Source organism: Quercus lobata, chromosome 3, assembly GCF_001633185.2.
Source record: "Quercus lobata isolate SW786 chromosome 3, ValleyOak3.0 Primary Assembly, whole genome shotgun sequence".
Taxonomy (NCBI): Eukaryota; Viridiplantae; Streptophyta; class Magnoliopsida; order Fagales; family Fagaceae; genus Quercus; species Quercus lobata.
The window spans coordinates 52337308-52351000 of NC_044906.1; the positions used below are offsets into that span (position 1 = coordinate 52337308).

General features: G+C 35.2%; 1 protein-coding gene across 1 annotated transcript; it reads right to left on the reverse strand.

Moving 5' to 3' along the window:
* Window positions 1-13186: 13186 nt before the first annotated feature.
* LOC115981040 lies at window positions 13187-13693 on the reverse strand. The gene has a single exon (XM_031103230.1). It carries the CDS (start codon window positions 13691-13693, stop codon window positions 13187-13189), a length of 507 nt encoding a protein of 168 aa, XP_030959090.1.

Consider the following 13693-nt stretch of genomic DNA (forward strand, 5'->3'; position numbering starts at 1 on the left):
GGCTCAATCTGAAAATTTGAAGGTGACTGAGAACTATATCCAGTTCAATCTAAAAATCTAAGGGCGACTGAGAACTATATCCAGCTCGATCTAAAAATTTGGAGGTGACTGAGAACTATATTCAGCTTGGTCTAAATATCTAAGACAACTGAAAACTATATCCGACTTAATCTGGAAATCTAGAGGCAACTGAGAACTATATCCGGCTCAATTTAAAAATTTGGAGGTGACTAAGAACTATATTTGACTCAATCTAAAAATATGGAGGCGACTAAGAACTATATCTGGCTCAGTTTGAATATCTAAAGGTGACTAAGAACTATATTCGGCTCAGTTTGGAATTCTGAACTTTGCCTGCAAAAGACCAAAGTCTCGCATTAGAATTTGAATGTTTGGTGTTTTATCGCTCCATTATTTGAGATGCGCAATTTATCTTTTTTCTTCCCTTTTTTTTAGAACCTGGATTTCCCTTTAAAATGAAAAACCATTGATTTTCAGTGTCCTTCGAAAAAAAATTTCTTCATCATTTTTATTTATTTTATTTTGAAATTTGAAATTTCCTTTTAAAATTGGAACCCTTTATTTTTAAAAATATTTGAAAATTTTTCTTCATTTTATTTTTAAAAAAAACTTGAAATTGAAAACATCTATTTTTGAAAATTGTTTTGAAATTTTTTTTTTTTTTTTTGTGAGTTGACTGAGTCAACTCGGTCAAACATGAGTTGACTCAACAACTCATGTGACCACTTAGAGAGGGGGAAAGGGGGGGGGGGGGGGGCGGAATTTTGGCCCCCCTTATTGTCTCCATCTCTCTCTCTTTTTTTTTCTTTTTTTCTTTTTTTTTCTTATTCACTCTCTCTTCTTCCTCCATTGTTGCTATTCACAAGCTTCTTCCATTTGCATTTTCTTCATTTCCACACCATTTCTTGCTTGTAACATCACTTTTTTAGGCTTCTAAACTTGATTTCTACCATCCCTTAAAATATCTCTTCAAATCCTTGAGTTTTTTTTAGCATCCTTGTAAAACCCTTTTTTTTTTAAACCCATATCCAAACCTTCATCTTTGCATTTCCACGGCATCTCCTCATGGACAAACTTACTTTCTTACTTTCAATGGGAAGAAGTATCATCCATCCCTAGAATGGAAGGATAAAGAGGGGCTCCTTCAAGACCCAATCAACCATGCTCCACGCTCATCCAAGAAAGATTTCAAGGTGAGCTCCCCCCCCCCCCCCCCTTTTTTTTTGCTTTTTGTTGGTAAATTTGTTGATTTTATGTTTTATTAAGAACTTTATGGTGGGACATTGTCATTTTGTTGTTGTTTGCTCTTGCGGGAATTTTGGGACATTGTATGATTTGGGATACCACTTGCACTTTTCATTTTCCAGGTATTGGTGAGATGATGTTGACACCCTGTGACTTCTCAGCCATTACTGGCTTAAAATTGGGTGGTAAAAGAGTTGAAGTCAATGATTCCATCTCATCAGTGGATATTAGAGGTCTTCTGGGTGTGATGCCTCCAAAAGTCAGGAGTAAGAATATACCTTTGACGTGGCTGTACTCCAATATTGATAAATGCGAGACTATAGCAACTAGCACTCATATGTTCATGCTTCTCTTCATTGGATCTCAATTATGTTCGGACTTGGGGAGCACTGTGAGTTTACGTTACTTGTGGAGTTTGAGGGATATTAGCCAGATCAAAAATTATGATCGGGGCGGCATGGCTTATGCAACCCTCTTGCATTTTATGACATAGCATTCTCGTCGCAATCTTTCAAGCCTAGGAGATGCACCACTTGTTTGGCAGGTGAGGTTTAAATTCTTTGTCAGGCATATTTTGTAGGGTTATTTGTATTGTTGTGTTGTTGTTAATGTGTGTTGATTTTTTTTTTTTTCAGGTCTGGATGTATGAATATTTTGAGGTTGGTCCGCAACTTTTAGAAGATGTTGATGATATGTTTCCAAGGTTTCTTCATTGGCTGCCTAAGTATCATCTGTCAGTGCCTCCCAAGCGTTCTTTGCAGGCTTGGCATATGGTGATCAATGGCTTAGCTGCCGATGATGTGAGTTTTTTGTTGTTGTTTGTTTTTGGTGGTTTTGTGTTTTTGTGTTGTGTTGTGTTGTGTTTTTTTTTTTTTTTTTGGTATAGATGTGGTTTCTTTTCATTCTAGGTTCTTTGTGATTTTTAGATGTCTTTAAATCCTTGGCTTGGATGTGAGGAGCATGTGAAGTGTGCATGGGCTCAAGAGTTGAATAGTCGTTAAGTGTTGGTTTGACTATGGCCATAGGAGATATTGGTTGGTATCTTGGTCACTGGGTACTGGCTCAAGTTCAACACATGTACCCTTTTGAGACGATTCTTGCCCCTCCTTGTCCTTCCATCCGGTTGGCAAACCTTTTAGCTAATGAAGAAATTGCTCGTGCTTCGGTTGGCCACATTGTTCCGGGGACACCAGGAGACTATCTTGAATTTGTCCAGGTTCAATTGTAGGGTTGCTTAGCTGACATCTCTAGAACATCGGTAGCTTTCTTTCTTTCCCAAATCAATTTACATTATGGCTTGCATCATCATCTTTTATTTTCTTTGTTTTTGCCTTTTGTGATCATATCTGCATGTTGCATTTTTAGGCTTCATCCTCTAAAGTGGAGAGTTCTCCTCTTATCAGTGCTGGTGGTCCTTCTAATTCCTTCATGGAGACATATCCTCACTTCCTAGCATGGCAATATGAAGTAATGAACCCTGATGGATCTTTCAGCTCTATGAATCTAGACCAGCCAGAGTATACCCCAAATGTCCCTTGGACTGACCTAGTATATTCTCAAATCTTTTAGTCCTTTGTCCTTATTTTTCTTTCATTGAGTTATTTCTGAAACTTGCAAATTTGTGCTTCAAGTTGGTGTTGATCTTGTGGAAGAAAGTATGTGGATGATTAGAGGTTTTTAGCTAGTGGCACACACTCAATCTTCTCAATATGTGCTCAATGAAGTGAATTGGGTAAAAGATGATGCTCCTTTAATGATTTTTTATTGAAATCCATGGTAATAAATTTAACACCTGTCTTTGGCGATCTTTTAGAACAACTGAATGGCAATTACTAAGGCCAACACAAGATCTTTGGAGGAGAGAATTAGAAATCTTGAATTTCAGAACCAGAAACAAGAATCTCGGTTTTATGCAAGTCAAGAAGGAGACACAGAGGGTGGCTCCTCTAGGGGTGGGTTTAGGAGATCTTGCTATTGGTAGACTCGAAGTCCGAATGATGCTTAACTTGTATTTTATTTTCCTGCAAAGGCAAAAATATTCCTTAGTTAGACAATTTGTACTAACTTCCTCTTTTAGCTATTTCTCCATGGATTACTTTTAGCCTTGTTGAAACTTAGATGAGACAAGTTTAGAATTCACCTGATGAAGCTCTGTAGTACATAATTTGAATTTATCTGACCCCTTCTAATGGGATTTGAACTCATCTAAATGAGGCTCAGCCGAATGCCTATAGTCTGAAAACTTATGCATGATGATTTTTTTTTTTTTGAAAAGAGGTTCTCTTTTATTTTTTTAATTTTTTTTGAAATCGGATCTTCAACTTGATTTGTTTCAAAAAAATGGGATAAGGCATGACCGAATGCCCCTAGTTTAGAAAATAGATGCATGATTTTGAAAATTCTTGATTTGGTTAATCTTCTCTTCTCTTTTTGAAACAAATGATGCAAGTGATGATTTTTGAAAAATGGATAAGGCATTGCCAAATTCCCTAGTTTGGCAATCCATGCGAATTGTTTGGAGAAACTTTATAGCACAACCATTTTTTTTGGATTGAAAAATAGAGCCCAAACACAAAACAAGTCAATTTGGTCATGGCTGGGGCCAATCAGCACTTGAAGAGTGTCGATTGGCAGTTTAGGGTGCCAATAGGCATACCCAATTTTGCCCCGACTCCTCTATTTTTTCCAATGCGTTTTCTGTGTTTTTTGAAAAATATTTTCTTTGTTTTGGACTATGAAACACTTTCCCAGTTAGTTGCAAACTCTTTAAACTTATTTAAACCTAGTTAGAGACTAGGAGAGTCTACTTTAGCATTAGACCTACAAACAAACCTTTGCATCAAAGCTATCAAGAAACAAAAATCACATACAAGAATTATTTATGACTAGCAATCAAAATTTTCCTTATTCAATCACACATGATATCAATAGATGGGTTTGTAGTTTTGATTTTGTCACCAAGACCAATTTCATTGCCTACAAGCTAGAGGGGATCAAGGCTCTAAGGAATGTCAAGATCAAGTGGGATTTTCTCCGTGCCGCCGTGAAGTTCTGGGATACTGAAGACCATGTATTCCAGTTTCAAATTGCTGAACTTGGTCCCACAATCGAAGAATTTTCTATTATTCTAGGTTATGAGCCTGGCGAAAATTTTGTAGCAATTTCTTGTGATCCCAAACATAGGGAGATCTTATCTGATGCTTTAGGGCTTCCTACCTCAATTACTAGTAACACAATTGAATATCACATGGTGAATCTTTGTGTAGTGGTTACGAGGCTTATTAATAAACGTACTCATGGTGTGTTTGACAACATGTAGAAACTTTTTGGCTTAGCTCTTTGCTTCATGGGAGAATTCATGCTTTACTCTGGAAGACCTGGCTTTGTGGATGCTCGAGCTATAGGTATTGTCAATCAAGTTAAGGATGGTGATAATCCTACTTCTCTGATCTTGGCAGAAACTCTTTTAGGACTAGACTCTATATTTCTTGGTGGAGAGTCTCAACACTTTCTTAGGAGCCCTTTGACTCTACAGATATGGTTAATGGAAAGGCCCTAGTAGGGCTATTCTCAAGACCAAGTGTCAGATTGAAAGTAACTGGGTGAAATTTCTGAACAAGAAATCTAGTATCTCAATCCGATGGGATTGTTATTGGTGGAAGTGCCCACCTCTTTTGTTGCGGTCTCTAGGATTATATCACATCTTCATAGTTGGATTAAGGAGAGAAACTTTCTATAGGGCTAATAGACTCTTAAAATAATTCTAGTATGAGTACAGAATGCCTGGTGGTAGAGGAAGAAAACCTTTCACTCTTGTGGACACAACTCCTACTTTTGTAAGGACTATGCTGTTGGGCTTGGACATGGCTAATCGAGTGGATCAATCTTTTGTTAAGGTTCACTTTCACAAGATGACCGTGGAATATTCTAACTAGCTAGTGAACAAGGTTGTAGTTAAAGAGGCTGACATGGCTTCTATGAGAAAACAATTTCTTAAAGATAACCAAGACAAGCACGAGGATAACAACTATGAGTTCAAAAGGAGAGACAAAGATGACAAAGTACCTACCACAGATAGAATCAACGAACAACCAAACGAGAAAAGACTGAAGAAAAAAATGATTCTTTTTTTTTTTTTTGGCTTTGAACATGTTTATTTTAAAAGTTGGTGTGAAACTCTTAGGTGCAGGAATTATTTAGACCTTCAGGTTTAGGGTTCTGTTTAGGGTTTGATTTGTTTAGGGTTTGGCTTTTTAGGGTTGGTTTTTTTTAGAGTTTGGTTTAAGGTTTTGGTTTTAAAGTTTATGTAATGGCATGGTTTAATGAGATGGTTGAATTTTGACAAATTTTTTTTCCTTTTTTTTTAATGGGTGAATGGTAGGTTTGGGTAAGTTGTGACCAAACCAATATATGATTGCCTACGTACCTCCTTGGTAGAAAGATCAGGTCGTCACGTAGTTCATTTTATTTTCCTTAACTTTTGCCTAGGTCGCCCTTTTGGGTTTTCAACATAGCAGGCTCTCTCACTTTTTGTTTTACTCTCCTTTTGCGTAGATCGCCCTTTCGGGTTTTCAACCTGCCTGTTGTTTTTGTTTTTGTTTTGTGTGTGTGTGTGTGTGTTTTTTTTTTTTACCAAACCTAGGAAAGAAGATAACATAATTTACAACCACTTCAAACGTGGTATTTTTAGTCTAACACCTCAAACGTGGTATTTCTTTAACTGATCCATATTAGTCGGCTTAGTAAAAGGGTTTGCATCTAAGTCCATCAACTTTATCGCTCCCCCAGACTATATGTGTTTGATAATATATGGACCTGCCCAATTTTGCTTGAATTTCCCATTTGTTTCCTGAATCAGGGCTCAAATCTCCTTCAGCACTAAATCTCCCAACTTTAAATCTCTAGCTCTTACATTCTTGTCAAAAGCTTTTCTGAGTCTTCTTTGGTAACCTTGAATGTCACTAGAACAAAATGTTTTTTCAGTGACAAAAAATTCGTCTCTAAAAGTCCAGTTTTTCGTCACTAAGGACCTTTAGTGACGAAATCTACTAATTAGCGATGAAACTCATTTCGTCATTGAAACCTCGTCGCTAAAAGTACTAGCGACGAAAAATTTCGTCACTAAAAGTCCGATTTGTTTAAAAAAAAAACTTTTAGTGACGAAAATGTTTCGTCACTAAATGTTTTCCTTGCTAAAAACACTATTCAGTGACAAAAATATTTCATCACTAAAACTATTTTCAGGTACATATAGTGACAAAAAAGTTCGTCACTAAAACTATTTTTAAGAAAATCCTAGCACATATAGCAATGAAAATTTTCATCACAAAAACCATTTCTTACAAAATTCTGCTACACTTAGCAATGAAATATGTAGTCACTAAAACAATTTTTTGTTGTCGTCACTAAAACAATTTTTTGTTGCTATATTTGTGATGAAAAAATTCGTTGCTAAAACTTAATTTCTCTTTTTAATTTTTTCATGGCTTTGATATTAACCTATAACCTATCATTACATTATTAAAACCTCACATTTGAATAAAACATTTATTTCAACAACACATTTATAAAAAAAGATCCATACATTCCCCAAGTAAAAAATAAAACAAGTATCCAATTCAAACTTCTTCCATACAATAATTGTTTGCAACACATACAATAACTCAAGATGTTTTATAACAATACAAAAAGTGTAGCATAATATAATTAGAACCAACGGAAGATGTCCTCATATGTCGTCAAGTAATGCCAAAAATAAATACCCTAAAAGCCACCAATAAGAAATTTGCACAAATATAAAAATAATACTACATTAAAATTGTAAAGTAAAAACATTAACTATGTTATAAGAAGCATTTCTAACAATGCATTAATAGTAGCCACACTAATGAATTAAAATCACAACTCCTAATGTATAAGTTGTAGAAAGCTAATATAGATTTTCAAGTGTAATATAATACAATTGGTTTCAAATAATGCATCAAAAAAAGTGGTCACACCATGTAGTGCGGGTCAATTGCTAAAATAAAGTACTAACCAATAAGTGTTTTAACTTGAAGATGAACCACCCCCATAGGTAAAAGTGTCATCATAACCCTTGCTCCTCAAAAAGTTAAGAATATTCTTTTGGACCTCTTCTTGCTTATCTCGCGCCTCTTGCTCCCTAGCTCGCTCCTCTTCATCCCTAGCTCTTGCCTCTTTGAGCTCAATTATCTCACTTTCTAGCTGATGGATAACTCATGCATAATGATTTCTAACATCTAAGTCTATAAGCTACTTAGATAAAGTTATATCCCATTCATGAATGCACAAGTCTATATTAATACTTAAACAAATATACATTGCACACTCAAATACTCCCAATATGAATTTCAACCATCTTATAACACCATGCAAGCCACCCACTTGCTCCAATACAACAACCCACCACAAAACCAATCACAAACATCACAAGTACAACGCTTACAAGTATTGAAATCGAATAAAGTAATATTCATCACTTCTAATTAACAAGTTCCATTCACATTTACAAGAAACTAAAAACACTCCCAATATGAATTTAAACCACCTTATAACACAATGCAAGCCACCCGCTTGCTTCAACACAACAATCTACCACAAAACCAATCACAAACATCACAAGTATAGAGTGCTTACAAGTATTGAAATCAATTAAAGTACTATTCATCACATCTAATCAACAAGGTCCATTCACATTTGCAAGAAATTAAAAACACTCCCAATATGAATTTAAATCACCTTATAATACCATGCAAGCCACCCACTTGCTCCAACACAACAACCCACCACGAAACCAATCACAAACATCACAAGTATAGAGTTTTATAGGTATTTAAACAGATTTTACTTACTATGATCAAGCTAAATGTACAAGTCTGATTTGTTGGCTAGCTTTGGTCTTTGACTTTCCGTAGATCTAAGCCTCTTTCTATTCCCCCACAGCAACCCAAACAATCACTAACATTGTCATCACATTCAACCAAAAACCCTAAAATTTCTTCTACAATACATAAATAAAAAAACACAGTCCAATTATGGCTTTATTAACACTTGGTTATGAAGCTAGAATTATTAAATATATCATAAAGCTTTAGCCTTTTTGTTCTATCAAACACTCCTAATTAGTATTTACTTTTGATTTTATATACACACACACACACATATATATAGAAGTTTTGGCGTTATTACACAAATGGTGTGTCCACTACACCTACCTAATGCACACTACGTAGAATTCTTATCTTGAACTTAATAGATGTGATGTATGGACAACACCAATTCCTTAATTCTTAAGGCATATATATTTCTTTTTTACCTGACAAAGTTGAAAGATTCACTCTTTAAACCTAACAATAGGCAAGGTACAATGTATCATATAGCATATTAGAAAAAGTAAAATAAAATAAAAGATGCAAATTGTCATGAGTCATACTCTTTTTCTAAAACTTCTATATAAAGTCAATTTAGCATTATGAAAAACTCCAAAGGGTTGGTGGACATGTTTTCAAGACTCGTGATCAATAAGGTTAGTTTAAGTCTCTTAATCAAAATACATTAGGATCACTTAAAAGAAATCCATTCTTATAATTATGTTTTTGAGATAATCCTTATAATAATTTAGTGTGTATGAAATGGAGATTATATTTATGAGCAATGAACACTTCTATTAAAAAAGTATTATAAAATTCATATTAAAAAAAAACTCTAAAAACACTCCCAATAATATGAATTTAAACCACCTTATAACTCTATGCAAGTCACACACTTGCTCCAACACAACAACCCACCACAAAAACAAAAATCATCATCACGATATATAATGCTTACAAGTATTAAAAACAATTACATAGTATCCATCACATATAAATCAACAATATTCATTCACGATTCCAAAAAATAAGACACTCCCAATATAAATTTAAACCACCTTATAACTCCATGCAAGCCACCCGCTTGCTCCAACACAACAACACACCACAAAAACAATAATCAACATCACGATATATAATGCTTAAAAGTATTAAAAACAATTACATAATTTCCATCACATATAAATCAAAAATATTCATTTACAATTCCAAAAAATGAGACATTCCCAATATAAATTTAAACTACCTTATAACACCATACAAGCCACTCGCTTGCTCCAATACAACTCAACACAAAACCAATCATCAACATCACAAGTATAAACCTTTTTTAAGTATTTAAGCAAATTTTACTTACTATGCTCAAGCCAAGTGTACACCCGTAAGAAAAAATCCAAAATTATCACAAATAATGAATATTTAACCTGCAAAAGAAAATTCTAATTTATAAAGACTTTATCAATACACTTATTAGCTATCATAGCATAATTGTCACAACCCAAACCTGTACTTCAGAATTTAGAGCATGACTGACATGTTAATATCAAGTTTACCTCAATACTAACACGAACCAACCTAAGCTGAAGATGCTTATCAAGAATAGTTTCTTGCATTTCTTCTTATTTTCTTGCTTAAAAGCCACTATGCTTTTACATAAATATTTCATAACAGTGCCATATCCATTTCATTCTTTAAATATTACATTTGTGATATAAGTAATAGCATCAATATGCTAAAATTATCATATATATAGGATTCAATAAGTCACAAACATAAATCTTTACTTAAATCATGCTTATATGTAATATCTCTAATTAAAAGGTTTTGATGCATAATAATTTCCTAAATAGTCCTTATACTTATCAAATGCACATGTCACACATCCCTTACCTGAAAACAGAAGACGGGAGAGATTTGTATAAGAGGAGCTCAATTGTCCATGTTCTCGTTCTCGTCACCTAGATGAAAGACCAAAACTTATTACTAAAAACTCTTCCTAAATATATAAACTTATACATCAATCACAACCTAAATCTCAAACTCAAGAAAATCCTTAATTCCCATCACATAAGGTTCCCTAAAACACATGATACATTCATCAAACACATTATGTACCCAAACCATAGAGAAACCAAGGCATAAAATTTATCTATGATCCAAACATACCAAAGGATGAGCATACTAATTTATAGCTCAAAAAATTCACCCTAAATTTAGAATTAAATCCTCAAAGTCAGGTGTATTATATGCTGCTCACTGCTCATTTCAGCAGCATATGCCTCATTTGTAAAATACAAATGGGCTGTCCATACACATCCAAACATCATGAACTTTTATAGCACCACTCCCTTGGATATCTACTATATACTATATCAATTTTAGAGTCAAAGCATAAAACCATGATTAATTAAAAATCATACAAAACAACATGCTCAAATCTGTCCTGGCAGAATTTCATGCAACTTAGAAATTAAACCATTATTTTTATATTGATCTAAATGCTGTGAGACCACTTCCATTACAACCATGTGTGCCTTAGAATTCATAAAAACTACTCCTAGAATCCTAATTCATTGAACATGATTTAATCCAAATTCTTCTTGTTGTAAACACCAAATTTGTCACAGTGACAGCTTTAACATGTTTTCTTACAAAATCATCAACTAATAGCAACTGACCTTCACTTCATATGGGTATTTTATACCTATACTATACATGTTAGATTACATGAATAGGCATCTAAAAGACCATGATATCTTCAATCTTTCAAATAGCTAGCACAAAACCACAAATTTCAGCTTCTAACAATTAGATTAGAGAACATAGAACTAAAACTAAAGCAAACCATTACACCATTAAAATACTCATAACAAAAAATAAACATATATACTTACCCACAACTAAAGCTGAAACTTTAATAAGAACAAGCTTTGATTCAACAATTTTACAAAACCCATTAACTCATACTTACACTTACAAGAAAAAAACTCAAAACCCATATCATTTAATCAAATACAAACCAAATATTACAAAAAGCAAAAAAAAAAAAAAAAAATACAATGCTGAAATCAGTGGAGGAAGACAAAGGGAAGGAAGAAGGGAGGTGGTGGAGGAAAAGGGGGAGGGAAAGAAAGGAGAGAGGGAGGTCGAATGAGAGAGGGAGTGGGCGAAGGGGTTCTCACCAACGGCGAGCTGGTCGACAACAGCTAGGGGGTGGGTCGGTGTCACCGACAGGGGGTGGGTCGTCGCTGGCAGGGAGCATCGGCGTCGCCGGCCTGGGGTAAGGGACTATCGGTGTGAGGCTGAATGTGTGAGGGAAAAAAGGGGCTAATGTGAGGCTGAATGTGTGAGGGAAAAAATGAGTTAATGTGATATATATGGCATCTTTAGTGGAAAAATGCAAGTCGTCGCTATTGCTTGCCTTTAGCGACGAAACAAGATTCGTCGCAGATACTCCGCACAATCTTCTGGTTTTCCTTTTCAGAGGCGACTTATTTTCGGCGCTAATTGCTACCTTCAACGACGAAATGGATTTCGTCACTAATAGCATGACCAGCAGCACCTTTAGCGACGAAAGCGTTCGTCGCAAAAAAACTTAAACTTTTAGCGACAAAAAAATTCGTTGTTGTAGATTAATTTGGTTTCACACCTACACTTTTGTTTGGCGCCCTTAATTCAGCACAACCTATAGTGACGAAATCTATGTTTCCTCGCTAAATGTTACTAAATTTTTTTATAAATAGTGACGAAATATAAATTTTGTCACTAAAGGGTACTTTTTTGTGACGAAAATATTTACGTCACTAAAATTCGTCACTATAGTTACATTTTTTTGTAGTGTGTGATACAAGGCCTTGAGTCTCTTCTCATCCATCTTGAATAACTGGTCATATCTACTTTGTAACCAATCCACTTTAGGGATTTCACTCTCCAATACTGTTCTTAATGAACAAACACCCATTTCAATGGGAAGGACCACCTCCATCCCATACACCAATGAATAAGGAGTGGCTCTTGTGGATTACCAAATTGATGTCCTATACCCCCAAAGTGCATAGGATAACTGTAGATGCCTATCCCTGTAGTTCTTCGTACTCTTCTTCAAAATTCACCTTATGTTCTTATTTGCAGCCTCAACTACTCCACTAGTCTGAGGACGGTAAGGTGAGGATTTATGGTGCTGAATATTGAACAGTCGAAGTAGCTTCTCTGTTTCCCCCTTGAAATGCAGCCCATTGTCTGAAATAATTTCATGCGGTACCTTGTATCTGCAAATGATATTAGTCTGAATAAGCTGAGCAACTTTCTTCAAGTTCAAAACCTTATAGAAGGTAGCTTCCACCCATTTAGTGAAGTAATCAATTGCAGTAAGTATAAATTCATGGCCATTTGATGCCTTTGGGTGAATCTTCCCAATAATATCTATCCCTTATGTAGAGAATGGCCAGGGTGAAGTCATGGTATGTAATGGCATGGGTAGCATATGCTTCAGATCTCCATGGACTTGGCATTGATGGAATTTTTGAACATGAATTGCGCAGTTTGCTTCCATGGTAGTCCAATAATAACCCTGTCTCATTATCTTTCGTGACAGCATGTGTGCATTCATATGTAGCCTATAATTTGACTCATGGACCTCCTCAATTATTTGTTGTGCTTCCTTGGCAGTAACGTAAAGGAGATGAATTCCAACACACAATCTTCTGTACAACCTTTCACCACAAATAATATAATTAGTGGACAACCTTCTGATGGTCAATTGCTCATTCTTTTTTGTAGACTTCAGGTATGTCTCATCCTTAAGGTACTGCAGAATGTCAGAACACCATTCACCTTCCCCTATTCATTCCTTCATCTCCTTCTATTGACATACAATACGCTGGCTCTTCTTTTTGTTCCACCACTATCGGCTGAGCTTCATCTTCCTTAGGTCCATCCATCATGGATTCCATTGTTGCTAAAGCATCTACAATATAATTCTGCATTCTGGGTACATACTAGTACTGAATCTTATCGAATTTCAATGCTAACTACTGAAGACATTCATAATAATGCATTAGCTTTTCTTCCTTAATTTTCCATCTATTTTGAATTTGAGAAATTATCAAGGCAAAATCACCATATACTTCCAACTCTTTCACTCCAAGACCTAGGATCACTTGTAACCCCATAATGCAAGCTTTATATTCAGTGGCATTATTAGTGGTAGGAAAGTTAAGCCTACCAGAGAATGGGATGTGTGTCCCTTTTGGAGAAATTAGGAGAACTCCAAAGCCACTTCTATTCTGATTAGTTGCTCCGTCAAAATACATCTTCCACGGCTCTAACTCTATCCCCATGATATCCTTATCTGGGAAGTCCCCTTGGATTTCTTCAGCTTCTTTAGGTAAACAATGGGCTAAATAATCAGTAATTGCTCTTCCCTTTACAAACTTCTGAGTCACATATTTGATATTAAATTTTGACAAAAGCAGAACCCATTTAGCCGTCTTCCCATCTTCCACCAATTTCTCCATCAGATATTTCAAAGGGTCCAT

Coding starts and splice junctions, on each gene's coding strand:
- LOC115981040 (XM_031103230.1), bottom strand. CDS start 13,693: ATGGACCCTTTGAAATATCTGATGGAGAAATTGGTGGAAGATGGGAAG.